At 39.9% G+C, this 22831-nt stretch overlaps 2 protein-coding genes across 8 annotated transcripts; both read right to left on the bottom strand.

Annotated features, from left to right (window-relative positions):
• Window positions 1-416: 416 nt before the first annotated feature.
• Window positions 417-15956, bottom strand: pknox1.2 (pbx/knotted 1 homeobox 1.2). 3 transcript variants are annotated; one of them, XM_053615688.1, is made up of 11 exons: window positions 15148-15956; window positions 13694-13799; window positions 10066-10211; window positions 9799-9970; window positions 8365-8538; window positions 7681-7792; window positions 7426-7523; window positions 6283-6411; window positions 4874-4950; window positions 4302-4465; window positions 417-3819 (listed from the first exon to the last, which is right to left on the bottom strand). In XM_053615688.1, exons 2-11 carry the CDS (start codon window positions 13745-13747, stop codon window positions 3617-3619), a joined length of 1329 nt encoding a protein of 442 aa, XP_053471663.1. In that variant the 5' UTR covers window positions 13748-13799; window positions 15148-15956; the 3' UTR covers window positions 417-3616. The 3 variants fall into 3 exon arrangements, with proteins under 3 accessions (XP_053471663.1, XP_053471666.1, XP_053471664.1); XM_053615691.1 differs by having other exon boundaries at window positions 10066-10205; XM_053615689.1 differs by lacking the exon at window positions 15148-15956 and having other exon boundaries at window positions 13694-13945.
• A 251-nt stretch (window positions 15957-16207) lies between these two features.
• Window positions 16208-21533, bottom strand: LOC128602406 (uncharacterized). 5 transcript variants are annotated; one of them, XM_053616177.1, is made up of 7 exons: window positions 21366-21533; window positions 21065-21188; window positions 18830-18938; window positions 17389-18711; window positions 16802-16865; window positions 16513-16637; window positions 16208-16402 (listed from the first exon to the last, which is right to left on the bottom strand). In XM_053616177.1, exons 2-7 carry the CDS (start codon window positions 21107-21109, stop codon window positions 16371-16373), a joined length of 1698 nt encoding a protein of 565 aa, XP_053472152.1. In that variant the 5' UTR covers window positions 21110-21188; window positions 21366-21533; the 3' UTR covers window positions 16208-16370. The 5 variants fall into 5 exon arrangements, with proteins under 5 accessions (XP_053472152.1, XP_053472151.1, XP_053472153.1 ...); XM_053616176.1 differs by having other exon boundaries at window positions 21065-21533; XM_053616178.1 differs by lacking the exon at window positions 21065-21188.
• Between the last annotated feature and the right edge of the window lie 1298 nt (window positions 21534-22831).

Raw genomic sequence — 22831 nt, 5'->3', positions numbered from 1 at the left:
GTGCAACTTCACACATCGTCTGTAGGCCTACACGTTTTCTACTGTAAAGTATAACAATGCTTGGAAATAATAGTGTTTTTATTTCTTTACAGCAATAAAGTACAAACCCATGCAATAAATCTTTACATACTCAAAACACTAAGTGTCTCAGCTCGGTTGTGTTGAAAAAAATGTTCACGGAGGCCAAAATGGCAACTTGTAAGTGTTCCATTGCAATAATAGAGATAAATATAGAAATGGTGATTGTGTTCTTAATCAAAAGCCTTGATTTGATCCAACTCTTATGGACTGTTTATGAAAAATTTATAAGCTTCCCCTTCTTGTATAATATTTGCTAAAAATAAAAATACCATGGGTTTAATTCTGTTTTAATCACACCTTTGTCGACTTTCCCTGCATCCATTACACAAATGGCCTTTTGCAGTATAGGGACAAGAAGGCACAACCTGCAGCTGATGGGTGTTTCTTTTTTTTTGCAGCACTTCCTGTACTCAAATGCTGGAAAGGGATTCAAGAAGAACTGATGAGAGGAACTGACACAAAACAAAATCTGCCAAATAAGGCATTATCTTTTTATTTTTTTGAGAAAGTGGAAGATTTATACCATAGGCTTATGGTATATCATGTACTAGGATCTTTTATTTTATTTACTATTATTTATACTGAAAGCCTCCTCTTTTCTCTCTACATGATTCCTCTGAACACATTTAAAGGAGCAGTTTGTAATTTTTTTTAAATTCAAAGTGTTGCCAGACATATAAAAATTTTATCATATTAATTATACCTCCTTGGACATATTTTGATTAGAAATACAGTGATGCAAGGGATTCTCAATATGTTCTTTGTTTAAGGTTTCTGTTTACATTTTTCTGGTCCAGAAATGAGCTCCACCCCCCACTGGAACAGAGCTGCTCAGCTCTTCACCTTTTACCTTAAAAGGCAACTCTCAAGAGTCAGTGTTTTCATTGCAATTGCAAAAATCACCTCATAGGCAGCAGTGGGCTCTAAAATTACAAACAGCTCCTTTAAATACAATCCCGATTCCAAAAAAAGCTGGGACGCTGTGTAAAATGTAAATAAAAACAGAACGCAATGATTTGCAAATCTCATAAACCCATATGTTATTCACAATAGAATATAGAAAACATATCAAATGTTTAAACTGAGTAAATGTCCCATTTTAAGGGGTCAAAAAAGGTAATGTTGAATTTGATGGCTGCAAACAGGTCTCAAAAAAGTTGGGGCAGGGCAACAAAAGGCTGGAGAAGTAAGTGTTACTAAAAAGAAACTGTTTTCTTTTTTTTATTTACATTTTACACAGCATCCCAACTTTTTTGGAATTGGGGTTGTAAATAATTACTCCTTAAATGATGGAACAGAGCAGAGTTTTGAGTCACAGGCTAAAGGGTATACAGTAGAATTGAGGAAGTATCAATCAGAATATTGGGATGAATCTAATATTTCATTCAAATTCCATTAGTCATTCATAACAGTGGGTAAGACCAAGGAATATAGCTGTGATGTGCAGCAAAAGGTTGTTGAGCTTCACAAAATGGGAAGTGGCTAAAAGAGAATAGCACAAGCATTGAAAATGCCCATTTCCAAGTTCCAGTCAACTGGAAATGTTATGAATCAACCTGGAACTGGACGTGTCTGTATTGTCTATATAATCTCCAAGGATCACAGCTGGAGAATTGCAGAAGTTAGTTGTGTCTTGGGGTCAGAAAGTCTCCAAAACTACAATCTGAAGTCTCCTACATCACCAGAAGTTGTTTGGAAGGGTTTCAAGAAAAGAAACTCTACTCTCATCCAAAAACAAACTCGAGCGTCTTCAGTTTGCCAGACACTACTGGAACTTCAAATGGGATCAGGTTCTATGGTCAGATGAAACCAAAATACAGCGTTTTGGCGATAAACACCAGAAGTGGTTTTGGTGCACACAGAGAGGTAGCCATATGGAAAAGTACCTCATGCCCACGGTTAAATATGGTGGTGGCTCTTTAATGTTTTGGGGCTGTTTATCTGCCAGAGGACCTGGACATTTAAAATCAACACAAAAATGGTTTACTGATCACAAAATCAAGGTCCTGTCATGTCCATCCCAGTCCCCTGACTTGAAACCCATAGAAAACCTGTGGGGTGAACTGAAGAGGAGAGTCCACCAGCGTGGACCTCGAAATTTGAAGAATCTGGAGAGATTCTGTATGGAGGAATGCACTCAGATCCCTTGCCAATTATTCTCCAACCTCATCAGGTATTATAGGAGAAGACTCAGAGGTGTTATCTTGGCAAAGGGAGGTAGCACAAAGTATTGAATAAAAGGGTGGCAATAATTGTTGCACACCTATATTTAACATAGATTTTTTTTGGATAAACCTGTGTTGTGTTTGCAATTGTTTGATATCCATGAGAGCAAAGTATTTTTGGGAATTTTTGGAACAAAAGATTAAAAGGTTAAACAATAAAGACAAATTTTCACAGCCTTCTTTGTTCATATTTACCAAGCTTGCCAATATTAGTGCAGGGCACTGTATTAACAACCTTACTGCACATTTACATTTATAAACTGCATGTGGTTTTGAAAGGAAACATCGACAATGGTGTGTAAGACAGTATTGTGACTCAGAGGTGGAAGCTACTAGTAATTGATTAACTGTCACTTTTAATGTGTGTTGGTTTACTTGCAGACTGCAGAAAGTGCTGGTCAGTTTTAATTAGACAAAAATGAGGCCAGTTTCAATTCGTAAACAGAAACATGTAAGGCCCTGTATCCCACCCCCCCTACTTATCACTATAGCAAAAGCTCTTTCTTTGTATTGTATTAAGCTTTATCAAAATTCCCCCAAAACTGGGCCATCATATCAAAAAAAGTGACTTTTATCATCGCCAACATAAGTTGTCCTTTACCAAAAACACAGCAAAACTGAGCCAAAGCAAAGGGGCACCGATCCATCAGCAGTGTAAATATAAAAATAGTTTCTTCTTCTCTGGTGCCTGAAAACAACACAAACACAGGCATGCAAGAGACACAATCTCATCCAAGGAGACGAGGACAAGGAAAGCCAAATCATCCAGCATTGACCTACGCGTTCTCTTTTCTTCTCTTTTGGCTGTTTTCAACATGGCTGTTTACAGTAACATACTAAAAAGTGCATGAGGTTTCCTTTGTGCTGCTGAACAGACAAACAAATAAACAAACAAACAAAAAACATGTTTTTTTGAAATGAAACTGATGCATATCCTCACTGTGCAAGAAACCCCGGACATGTTGTACGATTGTGCTTATCATTTGTGTGTCTGCGTGTGTACATGAACTGCATTTTTTTTTTGGCGTGTATGGCTTTGAGCCTTCCAATCGATTAATCATCAGGATGTTTGACAACCTGACTGTCCATAATGTGACATACAGTACGAGACCATGCACTTGACCACACAGTGAGAAAATGTCTCTCCTTCTTTCGTTCCTTTTCATTTTCTGTCTTCATTTTTTTTCACTTTCTTAAACAATATCTTGCTAACATTTACTGTGTCTCTCGACATCCCTGGCAGTGTGTGTGTGTGTGTGTGTGTGTGTGTGTGTGTGTGTGTGTGTGTGTGTAAATCTAATTTCTCATTCCTACAGTGAGTCGCTGGTTTCAAGACCTAGCCTGGTCATGTCGGAGTGGGATAGATTGTCCTCTTCATCTTCTTCATCGTCGTCTTCATCATCCTCGCTGTGGCCTCCCATCATCACTTGCTGCATGGCCAGCGTCGCTCCGTCCGACGACAGTGTCTGCAGCCCGTCCTCTCCTCCTACCATGCTGACTGATACCATGGTACCTGAGTGCATCAACAACAATAAAATGGTGTTCGATTCAACATCGATCCAAGCTGTGTGAACATCAATAGGGCAAATTAAAGGAGCGGTTTGTGATTTTAGCGTGCTTTGTGATTTTGTTACCTGTGAGTCATACTGCAAATGCACTGAAACCACTACTAAGCCTTCCCCCTTTGCTCTAACAGACCCCCTTTTATTTTAAAACAACTCATTCCTCTTGGGTTTCCTTCTAGGGAAGGCCAATTTCGGGGCCAGAAAAATGTAAACTGTAGTCTAAAATGAAGAAAGTAGCCAGACCCACTGTATGGCAATATTGTGAATCACAGCTTTTCTAAAGTTTAGAAACACTTTAAAAATGACAAACTGCACCTTTAAATGGTGCTTCACTTCTTCAATTCATTTCAAAACCAAAGAGCTCTTTGTTAACCCCCAGCCGTAAATATCACAGTGTTTATTTATAACCACAGTATGTACTTGAACATACCATCTTCCATGGTAACTTGTTGCTGGGAGACTGAGGAAGCAAGGGAGTCTGGCCAGAAGCGCTGAAGTGGACGAGTCTGTGGTGTTTTCTTCTTGTTCTTGGGCGCCTCTGATGAGCTGGCGTCCAGCATCGGCTGCAGGATCCGCCTTCGCGCATTGATGAACCTGAGAAATCAGGGATGTTGGTTTAACCAATCAGAAATGATCAGTGAGGAAAACCAGGAATAATCTCAACGCGTCCTGTTGTGATTATAAACTGAGTCGAAACAAAAAGGTCGCAGGGAAGCCTGGAGCCTATCCCAGGGAATTCGGGGCACAAGGCAAGGGACATCCTGGTTGGGGTGCCAACCCATCGCAGAGCACAATCACACACACATTCACACACTACAGACCATTTGGAAATGCCAATCATCCTACAACGCATGTTTTTGGACTGGGGGAGGAAACCGGACTACCTGGAGGAAACCCCCAAAGAACAGGCATGATTTGTGTTGATTCATTCGAATCTATTTGCTTCCTTTGCACTGCTAGTAAAGAGCCGTTTCGTTCTTTTATTCATTGATGTTGACTCACCAGTTGTTGACTTGCAGCAGGGTGAGGTTAGTCTGCAGTGCAATCTGCTTCTTCTCTTCTTCTGTAGGATATGGATGCTGAGGCACAAACATTTATACCGTTAGAATAACGTAGTCGAGTCTGTATGTCCCGCCCCACTCGATTTGAGTTTATCTCTAGGTGATCTGATGCACTCACCCTTTTCAATTTAAGCAGTTTTTTTATTACCATTAATTTTGTTTCTGTCCTGTCTTCTCGTAATCCATCCCATCTCTTATTATTTGATTTGCATTATTGGATGAGCCAGTATGAATTTTCAGAATTTACATGAAAAAAAGGTGGTTATCCATTGAGTTAACCCCAAGTTACTCCCGATGGCAAGTTAGCGCCTTGCATGGCAGCTCTGCTACCATTGGTGTGTGTGTGTGTGTGTGAATGGGTGAATGAGAATCAGTGTAAAGCTCTTTGGAACCGCTGAGGTTAAAAAAGCGCTATATTAGTGCAGACCATTTACCATTTAACGACGTAAATTCCACTAACTGAACTGACCACTGCGAATGGTGTGGACTCGTGGATTTTCCTAATCGGGTGCGTACCTGAAATTATTGCCTCATTAATTCTTATGTGCTACAAATCCGAGCGGTGTGTGTCAGCCGCAGTCTCATTAGAACAATATCTTACTGTGAGATGACAGTCCATTCCACGCCTGATCTCTTTAGCTCCTCCAACCGTCTAGTCAGATGAGAGAGCTGACGCGTGTGTGTGTGTGTGTGTGTGTGTGTGTGTGCTGTACGGCCATGTGTGGAATGCCTGCTTCCAGCCATCATGTGTCTGTCATCCCCTTCCCAAACCTTTCTTAACTCTCTTTTTTCCTACACCCGGTCATGACCTACTCTGGTGAGCTTTTCTTTTGTCAGATGAGTCTGGATGTGACAAGAAATTTGATTTATTACACAGTCATGTGCAAAAAAACCCAAAACAAGCGCTTTAGTGTACTGTAAGCGAAAATATCTTGAATATCGGCAAGTCTAATACTTCTTATTATGAGATTATTGTATAACTAAAATACTATTATTAAGCCTAATACAGTTTACTTTCAAGCTTAAATTGTCTTACCCTATTAACAAATAAATCTTCTTCTTTCTAGAAATTTGAAATAAGTCAAATTATCACTAACATGATGATTAAAATACTGCCATAAAATACTGTTTAGAAATATGGAAAACATGTATGATAACCAGGATAAAAAGACATCCTGAGTTAATGAGGCAGTGAATTTAAATGTATAGGTTAAATGGTATCTCACTAATTAGGTCACACAAGGTTCATTTTTGCACCTCCCTCCCTCCGCCCTCCTTGACATTAAAAAAAAAACAACTATTCGACTAAATATCACATTCGCAAATAAATGAGCGAATATGTTTCCTCACCCCGATGTGCTGGAAGAGCCAAGAACGCATGACGCTGGTGGCGTGCTTGGGCAGAATGCCCCGCTTTGTCTTAGACGAGTTTTCATCTTGACTCAGGAAGCTGAGATCCTGGTTCAGCTGCAACTGGAGCTGAGAAAACACACAGTGGTTTAGATGGGGTGTTTATACTTATGTCTGAGCAAGTGTGAGAGAGAGTGCATAAGAGAAAGTGAATGTGTATATATATTAAGAGTGAGGGTCTAAGAGAGTACGTGAGTGAAGTCACATATAGTCCTGTGACAGTGCTGGGACCTAATCTGGTACTGTTCAGTTCTGATAAAATGGTTCAGTTCTGATATTAAAACACTGCTGGTCTGGAACTCATGCTGCATTCGACTAAAACTCGTAACTTGTAAAAATGTCTGAGCTCTGACTAGTTAAAAACAAAGAAAGTGCCCCCTCAACTCGGAAAGTTTCATCAACCCCAAGTTCAGCATATGACATCATGTCAACATGGCCACTCACACTGTCAACAGTAAATAAAATATCACTTCTCTACTAGAGTCTATAGTAGTAGTTACTTTAGATCAATCCATGCGTCCCATGTTTTTCCCCCACTTTTGTAGCTTGAAGGCAACAAGCTCAAAAATTCCAAGTTCAGACCTCCCACACGGCAAAAGATGGGTCGATGTCAAGAACCTGGGGGTGGCGTCATTTCCTTGCTATGACAACTTGAGCTTAAAATATATTTATGGTTTCATTTCACATGGCATGAAAAGGCCAGGAAGTTGTGTAATCTTGAGTGAAATTCAGTAATGCAATCAGGCCAAACATTCTTAGAGCAGCTATACACTCTTAATAACTAGTTAAAGCATAAAACCATCTCCTGTCTTGTGTGTAGTCATTGTCTATGATCGTATATTTATGCTGTGTAAAAATAATCAAGGGAAAACTGGTCAAATGTGTTCTCAAAGCCAAAAGCACAAATTGTAAGCTCGGTTGTCATTATTTTATGCAATGCATTAGTTGACTACAAAATGATTCGGATCTTAAACCAGTGGTTCTTTAAATAGTCCGTGATTAATATCACTTGCAGTTGGACTGTGATGGAAATCAAGGTCACATGAATTGTTAACAAAATGTAATGGTGTGTGTGTGTGTCACCTGTGAGTTCTGGATGCGTATTGTGCCAGGTGAGAGGGCCTGGGTAACCACCTGGCCTTGTGGAGTCACAACAGTTACGGGCTGATAGACCGTGCCACCTGAGTACACCATACACACACAGAAATGCAGCACACATCATAAAATGTCAAGCCTCATATAAAAAAATCAGTACATGTTATGGCAGATAGTCTACCATAGTAGTGTGTGAAGGACAGAATGTTGTTAAAGTAGCAGTGCGTCTGCTCAAAAACATACCTGACACCACCTGTGTGGGGTTTACCGCCGTCACAGTAAGGCCCTGTTGTAAGGCGGATGTTGGTACGACGATTCCCTGCGGACTCATAGTCCCAGAGAAAGAGCTAGGAGTCTAAGAGAACACACCCGCATGCACACACGATGAAAAACCCTTTAAACACCTTATTATACATAATTATATGCTTAAACATCAAATGGGGTAGTTTGTAATTTTTTTTAGAGCCTTCTGCTGGCTGTGAGGTGAACTGCAATTGCAGAAAAGAACATTCTCTTCATGAGTATACTTCATGATTTGCCTTTTAAACAAAAATAGGCAAAACTGAGCATTTGGGGGCGGAGTTCATTTCTGGGCCAGAAAAATATAAGTCCAAAAATGAGGGGGAAAAAACTAGACATATCCGTTGCATATCAATACTGCAAATCACATTTTTTCTAATATAGCTTTGAAATTACATGACTATTCTACATCTAGTAACATAACACTCAAAGCACTATCTTATCTATATAAGATAACGTCTTGTTTGATGTTTAGTTTGCACACCAAAATATATTTACAACTAATAAAAATATGGAATATGCATGTGTATATATATATATATAACACATATGTGGACATACAGTACATTATGTTTAAGTTCTGTACCAGTAGACTACGTGTATGTGCAGGAGTGTGAGTGTGTGTACCTGAGCCTGTGTAGGCGAGTATGGACTGGTCGGATCAGTGCTGCTCAGTAGAGTCTCGCTGTTCATCTTAGTCTTCAGGCAGGCGATGTAGCGGCTGCAGAAGTCTTTACACAGGTCGCTCACTTTCTCCAGTTCCAGCAGGTGGATACGCAACACCTGAATTGCCTTCACCATCTGTTTCAAATCATTGTATGGTACAGAGGCTCCATTAGATCAACAGTGACACAGCATAGCAGCCCAAGTTCATATTTCAGCGTTTGGCAGCTGTTTCAGTGATAATGTCCTCCCCTGCGTCCTCTAAGAAAGGCCTATAATTCCTGCTTTCTGTCTTGTATGAGAAAAGATATCAGGACATATAATGATAAAAATAAAAAATAAAAAAAATTCTATGTAGCAATACAGCAGAAAATATCGATTGGGCAGTTATATCTTATGCACAAAAATCATTACCCTTTCCTACTGACTAGCCACAGCAAATGCACATTCAGTATAATTGAAGGGGGAAACAACAACAACAACCCAAATCAATAAAGCAATAATTGTAAAAAATACAATTTAGGTGTATGTGCATTTAGTTAAGTTTCTTTACTATAAAATGCAACCCAAAAACCCAAAGAAACAAATAACCACAGATTGCACCAAAAAATACCTGATTTTATCATGATTTTAAACTTGTCACATTGCTGTTGTAGGTCTAGAAGCATTTTTCAATTTTGACAAACGAAAATAAAAAACACCTATATGCTGCACCATCAATGCAAAACTTATTTGTAGCCTGTTACTACATCTAATAAAATAGCAGCACATTCTACAACTTACACATTACATTTTATTATTAATCTGTGGGACAATATTTGTCTAAAGCCTTTGCTAGCTGATTTATCTACTGATTTTCTAGTCAAAACTTTCAGGTCTAGGTTATATCATTTGAATTTCAATGTATTTGCCTGGTACTGCCTAGTTTAATTCAAAGCCACCACTTCCAGGCTCTGAGATAATAAATAACTCCACTGCAGAATAAGGATGGATATTAGATACCTGACTGCCTCCTGACCACTGAAATACACTTACACAAGCGCTGTAAGCTAACAGGCCCTTAACATCCCATCAGAGACCCTGCATCATTCATTTATACAGGAGAAATGATGTCCAATTGATAGCGGCCTGGCATAATTAGACTTGGCTCGTCTTATTTTTATACTAGAAGTTCTCATTATTGCTGCATGATATGGACAAAACATTTGCATGTTGGTGCTATATCAATAAATATCATGATTACAAGCTTGGACTTTATTTTTTTCAATCAGTCACAATTCCTCACAACCACAAAGTCCCATATTGCAATAATGATGAACAAATGATATATTGTGTAGCTTTTAGTTCTCCTTAAAGAGGGATTAGTGGGACAGAAGGAGGGTAATAAAGACTCCTCACCAGGTTGTCGAGCTCAGGGTCCTCGCTGAAGAAGGACTTGCTCTCCTTATCCTGACTCCGCACAAAGTTCTGGATGTCCATGTCGAAGCTGGCCGACGTCACACACTCGGAGCGCTGCGTGGACTGCTCACACTTCTCAAACAAAAGTGCCAGCAGGGGGAACAGGGGGTGCCTGTCTCACACATACACACACGTATGTCTCAGAGTGAACTGAAAATGATTACAGAGAGTGCTAGAAAAAGAGAACGTGAGAGAAGAGGGTTTTACCTGTAGATGGCGGCTTTTTGGGCCTCCATGGGTGTCTGGGGGTCGGCTGGCACCGGGCCGCTCTCCTCCTCTTCCTCCTCCTCTCTCTCCTCTTCCTCATCCAACCTTTCATCTGTCTCTCCCACTGAGTGCTCCTCCTCCTGCATCTAGGCAGAAGATAGAGAGAGAGAGAGAGAGAGAGAGAGAGAGAGAGGAGATATGGGACAAATTCAAATGTAGCACTGTGTTGGATGACGTATGATGAAGCTAGCAGGTCCACCAGTTGCTAGGCCTTGTAAAAGAAAACACAGCACATCTTTCATCCGCAAAACTGGAAGGAGAAAAAGGCAAACAAAAGGGGGTGCTTATGTACAAGGATAAGAGCCTAAGGGGGGACATGAGGTTTACACACACACACACACACACACACACTCACACACAACTTTTTCTAGGAATTTATATTTAATTATTTGACAGATGCATTGTTTCTGAAGAGATTTACAGTTGAATCCCTTTGTCCAAGAATATGGTAGATCAGATAGGGGTTAACTGTCTTGATTTTAATTGATTTAAGGGGTCTAACTATTCAGTTTTAGAATTTGAACCCCACAGCCTTGTGCTCACTTGCATAGAACATTAACCACTGAGCCTTATGTGCTCATGGGTCCAATTCCGGGCAAATTTCTAATTGTATGAGACTTTCTGTTATAACTCTAATAGTGCTTAATGGTATTTTAACTATTTTTGTACGGTTATATCCCATTTGTCCAAATCAACAACTGCCTGTCTCGTTTGTGTTGAAAGTTCTTGCGTTTTTCCCATGTTAACGGTTGACAAAGGGATTTTACGTGTCTGTGACCTCGTATTTATACTAACGTTAGCTCTATCAGCAGAAACTGTCAGCATAAGCTCCTCTATAATTGCATGGGTTTCAGTACAATAAGCAAAATATCTGAGCAAGTAAATGTTCGTTTTAAAGGTATTTAACACTCATAGTGAGGATGTGCCTGTGAAGTTCTTCCCCTGCCCCACCCCCCCTCCCCTGTCAAATCACAAGCACACACACCAAATTAGATTCATCTAACCCGAACCGCCCAACAAAATTATGTATTCTTAAAATGTGCTCACTCTGTCATCACTGTTCATGTTATTGAACAGCATGACATGATCACCCGATCAAAATCTTCAGTAAAGCATGGTAAGATCATGCACGCTCTGTGTCTGTCTCCGTCTTTCATATAAACTCAGCCCCATGTGATTGAAAGCATATGACAGGGAGGAACAATGGGCTTTGATTGAAAGAAGAGTTATAAATAGAGTTTTGTGAGTGGTGGTAAATCTCGGGTTAAGCCTTGCGTGTCCTCATTTTTTTCCCCCATCAATGACCACAGTGGTTAGAGCTCCAACATTATTCCCATAATTCTCATAATTAATGCCCTGAGAGTATTTCCAAGAATCTCTGAATATGAAAGTTATGAATTATCTAAATAAAGATTTATTTGTCATTTATTATTTCTTCTCATATGCAGATACGTTAGCCTGTGTTGGAATATTCCCTGGGCCAAATGATTATTTAAACAGCTACACACTAGTATTGAAATCATCGCAGTTGCTCTGGATAAAAGTCTGAATCATAAATGCAAGGGAAAACGGAGCTTTGATTCTCATGCTTTAAAAAAAAGCTTCAGCTAATTTAGCATGATGCAGTTTGAATCCTCACCAGGAAATGAAAGTCTAATCACATTATTAAAATTTGATTCAATTTATGTTGGCTGCCAATTAAGTTTCATATTGACTAAAAGGTTTTGCTAATTCTCCGTACCGCTTATCCTACACAGGGTTGTGAGGGAGCCTGGAGCCTGTCCCAGGGGACTCGGGGCACAAGGCGGGGCACACCCTGGACAGGGTGCCAATCCATTGCAGGGCACAAGCACACACACACTCACAGACTACAGACAATTTGGATGTGTCAATCAGCCTACAGCGCATGTCTTTGGACTGGGGAGGAAACTGGAGAACCCAGAGGAAACCCCCGAAGCACAGGGAGAACATGCAAATTTGGCACACACAGAGCGGAGGCGAGATTCAAACCCCCAGTATATAAAACAAAATATAAAACACTAACTTGTTTAGCTCTGGCATATTACTGATCTTTTGAAACAGTATAACCCATCTTAACCCTCCTGTTATGTTGGGAAAAAAGTTACATCCATTACGTTATGGGTCAAAATGACTTCCACAGTATAAATACATACAAAAACAGCAAAGAACAGCTTAAAACAGTAAACTTTTATTATGGCTTGTCCGAGACATTAAACATAGCATTTGAATTTGAGATTGTTGCACTAATTGTGGGTTGTTTTTATTTGCGTTGTTATTATTATTCATATGTAATTGTTGTATTAACATCAGGCAGCATGGTGGTGCAGCAGGTAGCCTTTCTGCCTCTAAGCTCCAGGGATCCTGATTTGATCCTGAGCTTGGGTTACTTTCTGGGTGGAGTTTATATACACGTTCTCCTCCCCAAAACGTGCTGGGTGGTGGATTGGCTATGGTAAATTGCCTCTAGGTGTGAATGAGTGTGTGCATGTGTGTGTGTGCATGATGCCCTGTGCTGAACTGAGTGTACTCCAGATCCACCATAACTTGACTAGGATAAAGAGGTTAATGAAGATGACTGAGTTAATGTACTAACATCTTTGATCTGCACTGTGATTCCTTGTTTTGCTTTTACAATGGATATAAAAAGTCTACATACCGTGGTTCACTCGGAACACAGCCACGTCCCCAATAATAAAAGAGTGTACACACTTACGCAACCTGGTTATTGCAACTTTTATTTTTCCAATTTTTTCCCTCACCTAAGATGTTTCTGATTGTTTTGCAGTTAATGTTTATATGCTGTACTTTCACATTGAGGGTGGGAAAAGTTCTGACATGATTTATCTTGGTTTCATTTTTTTTCCCATGATAAAAATCTGCCATTTTAACAGGGGTGTGTAGACTTTTTATATCCACTGTATTTTATTTATTCATTCATTTATTTTTTAAATGATTGCCATTACATGTTCTTATTGCTGCTCAGGACTATAAACTGAGTTTACATTCGCATTATCAAGAATACTACTGTGCAAGAGTTTCGTACTGTACACTTTATTGTACAGATTATTTTACAGTTTATTGTACAGATTATTGTACAGCTCATTGTACATCTTATTGTACAGATTATTGTACAGCTCATTGTACAGATTATTGTACATCAGATTGTACAGCTCATTGTACAGATTATTGTACAGCTAATTGTACAGCTCATTGTACATTTTATTGTACAGATTATTGTACATTTTATTGTACATCAGATTATACAGATTATTGTCTGGACTGAATGCATTTTTTGACATGTGTGCTGTTACTCTTGTCTGACATTGTTTCATGTTAATTGTAGCACCTGGGGGAATATATTCTGTTCTAACATTGCTAACATTTCATCTGTCTGTGATGAGGGGACGATAAATAAAGCCTACTAGTCTTTTTTTGTAAAACATTTCAAGATTTTTGACTTCAAATCTGCAATTGTTATTATTATTATTATTATTATTATTATTATTATCAGCAGCAGCAGTGGTGATGGAGGCATGCTGCTCCTCACCTGTTGAGTCTCCTGAAACTCCTCCATGGACACCGACGATGGCGACGTCATCATAGTTACTGTTGCTGCTGGCAACGCTGGAGCATTCTAGCGCCAGGCTTCACAACTGGACACACACAGGCGGTTTTTCCATTATCCACATCAACCATACTTTATCTTTTAATGATTTCATCCATTCATTTCAGATTTTGTTCACAGATTAATAAAAATCACGAGCCTAGGTTACATTTCAGTAACACAGTTCCTCCCCAATCCTGTGACAGGAGCTTCTCAGTGTTTCTAAATGTAGCACACGGCGTGCTTGTGAAACATAAGATGGGAGCTTGAAAGCTCACTGAACTCGTAGGAACCACGGGGAGATAAGATACAAGTGTTGGTATTGTTTTTTATAAAGCAATTGTGGTGTAATTATGTCAGGCAGCAATATTATTCATAAAAAAAAATAATAATAATAAAGGGGAACATTAGGGAACTGCCTTCGTGTGTCTTCACTGCAGTAGCGCACTTAGCAATGCTGCTCTAAAGCAACTCAAACTACTATAAATAAATTAATTAAACTACTTATTAATAAATAAAATCTTCAAACTCATGAAAACCTACGCAAAATATAATTAATATATAATCTAATCCAATATATATAAATATCCGTTAGGTATTTCCCTTTCTTCTGTAACACCAGAGCCGCCATGTTTCTTCTGAGCATGTTTATGACAAGTGCATACTAGTGTACTAAACAGTACGTCACAACACTACACTGCGCGAGGAGCGTACTATTCTAACGTACTGTTTAGTACGCTAGGCTAGTATGCGGTTTCGGACGTAGAGTGTATCCAGTAGTTTACTTTTTGAATGAAGAAAAAAAAAAGAAAAGAAAAGAAAAGGGAAATCTTTTCTTTAGGCTAACGGTTCGTTTCGGATTGTTATAGTTTAGTTGAAAGATTTTTCGACTGATGAAAATGTTATTCATTTATTTTGGATGTATATTAAAAAATACGCGTTTAAAAAGTCATCCGTTCCGCATGAGAAAACATTCTCGTCTAGTTGTAAACAAAATATGGGCTAATCCGCTCTGCTCCTTTAACTGAAATAAAAGCCTGCCCATTGCCTATCAATCAAACGCAGGGACTGCGGAGTATCCCTCCCTACAGGCTAGCGCCATTCGCACTTCCACTAAAGATCATATTTAAAAAAAAAAAAAAAAAAAAAAAAAAAAAAAAAAAAAAAAACTGGGCCTTGCTCGCTTTGCTCTTGTCCTTCGTCAGCACAGAAAATCGCTGCTGTAAACCCGCCATGGTATTTTCCCCCTAACACACCGGAGTAAAAGAGAACCCTCGGTACCCTTCTCCCCTCGGCTAGGAGCCTTACTATGCACGCGCCTGGAGCATTTATAGTGCGAAGCCCAGATTGCCTGATTGATAGGGAGTAAAAAAAGAAGATTTTGAGTGACAGCTTACCTTAGTGCCAATCTTCGTCACAATGACAAGCGGCTGCAGCAATCGGGACCCGCAGTTGTTGCATTGCGTCACCACGCAAGGCACGCAGGCCGCTCAGCTCATGAATATTCATGAAATGGGAGGAGACACTGCGCCTCGCGAAAAAAAAGGTTCTCGCCCCCCAGAGAACGCGCTCTGTTGTGCAGGGAGTGTGGATATTCAGAGATTTGTACTCATTTGTGCTCATTGACATGATATGACTGAGCTGTATTTGTGTTTATAAAGTTACTATGAAGCTTTTCAGTGTTTTTTATTCTTGTTTAATACATTTATGTTGTGTCTAAGAGCCTGTTATAATGTTGAAGGAGCTGGTTGTAAACTGAATGCCATATTGTTTGTTGTTGGTTTTCATTCATAATAAATGGGGGGGACAAAAACAATGTACAGTATATTTACAGTTTTGTAAGTTGAAAAGTAAAAAAGTTTGTATACCCTTTCAGAATTCCAAATAAATTTCATTGAGATTTATTTTAACTAACAAGCGTGATTCGTGTGTTAGGGTTCAGGTTTCTTCTTTATGGAACAAAAACAGTCATGTAAGAAAAGAAAAGAAAACAAGGTATTAATAGTGAAGAAATAAAAAATGTTAGCAGTTTCTTCTTTTCCTTTAACGTCTTTCAAACCCTCGAAAAGCACTGACAGTTTCAGATGTAATGCTCGTTTCAGATTCCTGCTTCGTATCTGTGGAGCGCCTCTGTCAGGTTAAGAAACTGACATATCAATATCAACTGCCAATCAAACAAACACAGCCTTTCTGAAATCATGACAACTTTCACGGCTTCCTTTTGATTCTTTTCAAACTATTTTGGTTGGTTGTTGTCTTGTGAACTTCTTACAATTGTTATTTGAATTTTTTTTTTAACAGAGGTACTTCTTTCTTTTCTTAACCTAGAAACATGTAGAATTTAAACTTTATTTAACTCTATGTAGTGCAAAACGAAACTATCGAAACTATCAAACTAACAGCTATCCAAATAAAGATGGAAGAAAAACAAAACAATTAAACAAATGTATTGATTTTTATTTTTTGCTCTTTTTTTCTCCTGTTGCATAGTTGGCCAGAGAGTCAGTCAGGTTTCTCAAGATTCTCAAAGAAATCACAAAATATGAATACAAAATGTTCATTAAAAGTATTTGTTTGATTAATAAAAATAATTATTTGGCGATGAAGAGGCAGTTGACATTTATTTAGTGTTCATTTCATCCAACACAGGCTCTGAGAAAAAGATTAAAATATGTTCTACAAGTAAACACCATCATCAAATAAAATATTATAATATTGTATTATTTTACTGAAACAAAAACAAAAAAATCACTCCCACCCACCTGAGAACTTAAATTCTGGGAATGATGAGAGATCTCCTTTACCATAAAGTCTTTGAAGCTTGGTTAATTCCTCCGAAAATGCTTTCTTATATTCGGGACCAGCATCAAGCAGCCCATCACAGGACCTGAGGCACATGGCAAAGGAATTGGCTGTTAAGAAAACTAAAAAAAAAAAAAAAAAAAAACGTGCTGAATCATTCAATAAGGATGTGTTAGCATATGGTAATATGAATGAGACAGAAAAGCACAGGTGTGTTTTACCAGTTCATGCAAATACAGCTGTGCATACTTGCTCTTGGTGGAGAATTCACGGATCTTATCGAGGAACAGCTTCTGTATTGGGTCCAGTTGTGCTAGAGGTATGAATGAAAATAAAATATACTGAATTATTAAACAGTGCCATGAGACACAAAAACCTTACAGCTGACAAAATAACAACAACAGGTATTCTAAGGTTTGAAGAAAAAGAATTTCACTATGCTATAATATATATGTGAGCAATAAAGACTCATTATCATGATCATTAATAACATTTTGCCAGTTTTATCAGCCTGCCTTCCAGTTCCTGTGTTAGACAGAATGCAGCAAAGCCATTATTGTTGCAATTTGTTGTACATGTTCTTACACAAGATGTTGCTATTAATTTAAAACATATTGAAAAAACGTCACAGACTGGGCTCATTATGTCGTAGAACTGCTCACATATAACAAATAATCGTGACAGCTACCAGCAGAAATGAACTCACGGCTACTGCAAGTTGGTTTGGATAAAAAGTGAGTCATGATGGAGCAGGTCTATTTCATGCACTTGATCATCATGACCATGTACTGAACTATGGTTTAAATATACTGGACCTCAGAGAACATGACAAGTACCTTCTAAAACCTCTTGGACGCTGCGTTCTCCTTCTGTCTTTAGTTCTTCTTCTGCTAATTCAGCGTTGGCTGGATCGGATGTCATTAAACATTTGTTGCTACAGATGATGTTACGTTCAAAAACAGTCTCTGGTGTGACATCTGGACCCTTTTCTGCTGAGGCATCCATTATTTTTGGCTGACTTGTGAAAACCGCAACTTCCTCAGGAGCAACAACTTGAACTGCAGAATCTTTATTTGGAACCACTGGTGATGCCACAGGGTCTGTGAAGGGAAGCCTGAATGCTGTTTCTGGAGAACCAGTTTCTACATCCGGAGTTAGTTTATGACCGATAGTCTCTTCTTTATAAGGTATCTGTGAGGAACATGTGGTGAAGGAAGAGTCTGTAGAAGTCTCTGTAGTCATTGGTGATTGTAGGTTGCAAAGATGTTGAACAAGATCTTGAACATTTATTATCTCCCCAGTTGCTGAAAGTTCTGAGGCAATACCCTGGGTTTGGGAATTTTTTACTTCTGTGATGGTCAGTGGGGCAGGTATTCTGTGTGTACACGTATTTGGGCCGTCCAAATTTTCTACCGAAGCACCTTCTTGCATAGGCATTATCTCATTTACCTCAGAACCGTGGACTGCTCTGGTGGATGTTGCATCCTTGGGGGCATGAATGATTTCTATATCTCCAGAAACAGCAGTGGCTTCTGTAGAACCATTTACAGCAGGGGACAGGTCAGGAGACAGGTTGGGAGACAGGTCAGAGACTTTGCCTGTAGTAGGAATCACTGTGCCGCCACTTGGAAGGATACCAAAGTAAGTCTCAGGGGCAAGAGCAGCGCCAGTTTCAGGTATTGCATGACGGGTATTTGTTGTTTCATCAATGACATTGCTGGGGACATGTGTACCTTCTGTCATTTCTTTTAGAGAAACACTGAATGCTGTGGAGACAGGTGGAGACAATTCTGATGAAGCAGATGCTTTGGTAGACCGGTTGTCTCTGGTGACTGAAGCTTCAGGGACTGTCTCTTCAACTTTTTTCACACATGTGGTTGTTTCAAATAAACTGTCAGCACATTTAGCCACTGTTGTTGTGAAAGTAGGCGTGGATATGACTGAAAGTTCAGGTACTGCTTTTATCACAGGTTTCTTGGCTGCTACAGTCTTGGAGTTTGCAGGAACAGGACCGATTGTGGCCATGGAATTTGACGCAGTCTGTGTGGCAGGTTTCAAAACAACTTCTCCAATTACCAACTGCTGACTCTCTTTAGGCTTAGTGGCCCTTTGCAGTAACAGATTGCCAATATCAACTATTGTTTGGGGCTTTGCCTTCTCTAGAGTGAAGGGATCAGACAGATTATATTAACGTATTTATGACTATCGATAATCCACATCATTAGAGAGCTCTAATTGGTATCTAGAACAAAGTCATGCACAGTCACATTAACTTACTTATGCTTGTATATCTGATTGGCTTCTTGGGATTACCAGCCTTGGTACTGAGAGTTGCTATGCCTGGCATTCTTCTTAAAATACTGAATGACTTTTCCATATGAAGACTCTAATATTACAGGAGACAAGACAGTCATACAGAGAACACTGCCCACGGGTTTTCTGATCTTTTCACAGAACTGTGAGGTGAGATAATATGTATAATTAAATTCAACCTAGTTTTTCCTCTATGTAGGGGTCCATGCACTGCAGATTTACTACTCTGCCATATATTCAGCATTCATACACATCCAGGGGTTAAACTGTAACAAAACTCCACATCTTTCGCAATAAGTTAAATGGTATTGATCCCAAACAGTCAGCACCTATGGAAAAAGTAGCAACAAGAAGACAGCTTCCCGGACATTCTGCACCACTGAACTGCAGCATGTGGCAATAACAATTGATCACTGTCAACAGGTCAACGATCTCATTCCAAACATCATGAGGTGCTATCTCTAGTCAAGCCCTGATAGGTTATAGAACCTATAATAACTTATAACCTGAATAATATTGGTACTGTTTAAATATCATCACTCCCTAAATGTTCCAATTTTTGAGCAGTGACTATACTTCCGGGATAAAACCCAGACCATTTCAACCAAATCAACAATCTCTTCTCTGTCAGGACTCATGAGCAACTTTTTCTAGGATGAAAAATATTTCTCCACCCACAAAGGGTTGTTGTTTTTTTTTTAAATAAGGGAATGTATGAAAGACATACAGCCATAATATTAAAACTACTGAAAGGTGACGTGAATAACATTGATTATCTGGTTACAGTGCCACCTGTCGAGGGGTGGGATATTTTAAGCAGCAAGTGAACAGTCAGTTCTCAAAGTTGATGTGTTGGAAGCAGGAAAAATGGGCAAGCGTAAGGATCTGTGCAACTATAACAAGGGCCAAATGGGGATGGCTAGTCGACTGGATCAGAGTTTCTCCAAAACGGCAGGTCTTGTGGGATGTTCCTGGTATGTAGTGGTTAGTACCTACCAAAAGTGGTCCAAGGAAGGACAACAAATTGCAGAAAAGGTTCATGTTGGCTATTATAGAAAGGTGTCAGAACACACACTGCATCGTAGCTTGCTTCATATGGGGCTGTGTAGCCGCAGACCACTCAGAGTGCCTATGCTGATCCTGTCCACTGCCAGAAATGCCTACAATGGGCATGTGAGCATCAGAACTGGACCATGGAGCAATGGAAGAAAGCAGCCTGGTCTGATGAATCATCACTTGCATGTGGATGGCCAGGTGCATGTGTGTCGCTTACCTGGGGAAGAAATGGCACCAGGATATACTATGGGAAGAAGGCAAGCCGGCGGAGGCAGTGTGATGCTCTGGGCAATGCTCTGCTGGGAAACCTCAGGTCCTGGCATTCATGTAGATGTTACTTTGACACGTACCACCTACCTAAACATTGAAGTACACCCCTTCATGGCAACAGTATTCCCTAATAGCAGTGGGCACTTTCAGCAGGATAATGCGCCCTGCCACACTGTAAAAATTGCTCAGGAATGATTTAAGGAACATGACAAAGAGTTCAAAGTGTTGACTCGGCCTCCAAATTCCGAGTCCCGAGTATCTGTGGGATGTGCTGGCCAAACAAGTCCGATCCATGGAGGCCCCACCTCGCAATTTACAGGATTTAAAGGATCTATTGCTAACGTCTTGGTGCCAGATACCACAGTACACCTTCAGAGGTCTCGTGGAGTCCATGCCTCGACCGGTTCAGAGGCATGGACTCCACGAGAGGACTCCACAAGGAGGACCTACACAATATTAAGCAGGTGGTTTTAATGTTACGGCTCACAGGTGTACGTTCTACATATAATCAAACCTATAACTCCATATAAACATGGCACATGTCCTCCTGTGATGTCAGAGCCTCACACAACCACAAACTTCTCGCAAGAATAATGAAAATACAGCATCAACCAACAAATACAGCACTAGACTCTCTAAACCCATCACAAATCTTTCAGTGTAAACATATCTCATGTGTTGCAGTTTAGATTTCCCCTTTAATCCAGAGGGGATTCATTAACAACCCCTTCACAACCAGGGATTAACAACCCTTTTTACACCCTCAGAGAGAAGCCTTTGGACCGAGACGTTTTAAAAACAGGAAGTTTTTTTTTGTTGTTTCATATTCATGATGAAAGCCTCATGTTCATGAATGAAACTGTGAGAAACTACCTTTAAGAGCTTTAGACAACGAACTCTGTGGTACAGGACCGCCATCTCAGTGCTCTGGATTAATGACCTGGAGAAACACGACCACTCCTCAATGGTTCCGCTTTGCCACCAAACTTATTTATACCTATCAGAGAACAGAATGAACTCCTGCCATGAGTACTAAAGTACCAGAACTTTTCAATCATGAAACAGAAGCGACATTTGCTGCAAACGAAGGACACAAAATGGCACCATTGTGAATGTACAGTAGTATAAAGCACAAGAGGCAGACAGCTGAGGTGAAGAACTACAACATGTGTACCTCTTTTCTCCGCTCCTGCCTCCTTTAACGTCTTTGTCTAGTGAACTAAAACTAAACAACTCGTTCCGGTCAGTCGCCTTTCTGATTTAATAACACGTTTTAATCCTACGCAAGTTGTTTACACAAAACATTACGTGTTGTAGAGTACTTCGCTACTCTTGTTGTGACGCCCCCCAAAACCTTTCTGAGGAATTAAGGCACAGGCTGAATCGCAAACGCAGAGATAGCGCACTAGAGAGGTGGTGCAAGGCAAGATTTTATCACAACATGTAGTGCACATAGATAGGGAGGAGAGAGAAATTTGGGATTCAGCCAAGACAGCACGAGAATGTTCTGTATCCGTTTTATAACAGTCTCCTTGTGGAAAACTAACGGTGTATTTTAGATATGTGCATTTTATCGGTTTATTTACCAAGAATAATTTGATTTGCTGAGATTTTTTTTAATTCTTGCTAATTAAACTACTCATTCAGCAAGGTAGCTTGCCACGACGGTGAATTAAGGAATAAACGACTGGGTAGTGTGATGTGGTCTAAAGCAGGGGTTCCCAAACTTTTCCAGGGCAAGGCCCCCCAAATGGCATTAAAATTGACCGAGGCCCCCCTTTTGGAAGATGTGTTTAAAACACATTAAAAATACAGACTTCTGTATTATTATTCTGTATTATAACTTCTTTTTTATTAATAATTACATCTTACATCTTTACATTACATTAGGAATTGATTGTGTTTGTGTGTGTGGTTGTCTGAGAGTGAAAAAGAGAAAACATACTAGTGGGAGGGATGGGCTTGGTGGCTCTGACCAAATTGTTGAGGCCCCCCGGGTGCACCCTGGCGGCCCCCACTTTGAAAGCCACTGGTCTAAAGCACTACCAGCCCGACGTAGATTATTTTCCCAGAACAGCACTTCCAGAAGCGTTTTATTCCTCTTACACCACAGCAACTTTTCAGATTTGACCATGTTTATAATGAATTGGATTACATATCATAATTTTAAAAATAATGTATAATTACTGTACATACAGTATACTGTAAACATAACATTGTTGTAGAACATCAGAGATAAGTTCCATGCATCCATTTTCTGTACTGCTTATCCTACAGGGTCATGGGGAATCTGGAGCCTATCGCAGATCCCAGGGAGCATGGGGCACAAGGCAGGGTACACCCTGGACCAGGTGCAAATCCATCACAGGGAACAATCACATACACATTCACACACCCATTCATACACTACGGACACTTTGAACATGTCAGTAAGCCTACCGTGCGTGTCTTTGGACTGGGGGAAGAAACCGGAGGAAAAAAACGGAGGAAACCCCCGCAGCACGGGGAGAACATACAAACTCCACACACACAGGGCCACGGTGGGAATCGAACCCCCGACCCTGGAGTTAACCTTTTGTTATACCAGTGCTGCAGTGGTGATCTCTCACAGGCCTCGCTTTCTCTCGCTCTCAGAGTTAA

The sequence above is a fragment of the Ictalurus furcatus genome, chromosome 26 (assembly GCF_023375685.1).
Source record: "Ictalurus furcatus strain D&B chromosome 26, Billie_1.0, whole genome shotgun sequence".
NCBI classification, from domain to species: domain Eukaryota; kingdom Metazoa; phylum Chordata; class Actinopteri; order Siluriformes; family Ictaluridae; genus Ictalurus; species Ictalurus furcatus.
The sequence above is the reverse complement of the archived record's forward strand: the minus strand, read 5'-3'. Positions and strand labels throughout refer to the sequence as shown.

Excerpts from the sequence above, each read along its gene's own strand:
- pknox1.2 (XM_053615688.1), bottom strand. The coding sequence starts at position 13,747 with ATGATGACGTCGCCATCGTCGGTGTCCATGGAGGAGTTTCAGGAGACT. Across the intron at positions 4,466-4,873 it reads CTGCTGCAAGTCAACAACTG|GTTCATCAATGCGCGAAGGC; the intron begins GTGAGTCAACAT and ends CTGATTTCTCAG. Across the intron at positions 3,820-4,301 it reads ACAAGTTACCATGGAAGATG|GTACCATGGTATCAGTCAGC; the intron begins GTATGTTCAAGT and ends TGATGCACTCAG.
- LOC128602406 (XM_053616176.1), bottom strand. The coding sequence starts at position 21,109 with ATGGCGGTCCTGTACCACAGAGTTCGTTGTCTAAAGCTCTTAAAG. Across the intron at positions 18,939-21,064 it reads GTTGTCTAAAGCTCTTAAAG|AGTCTTCATATGGAAAAGTC; the intron begins GTAGTTTCTCAC and ends CTGTAATATTAG. Across the intron at positions 16,866-17,388 it reads CGTCCAAGAGGTTTTAGAAG|CACAACTGGACCCAATACAG; the intron begins GTACTTGTCATG and ends TCATACCTCTAG.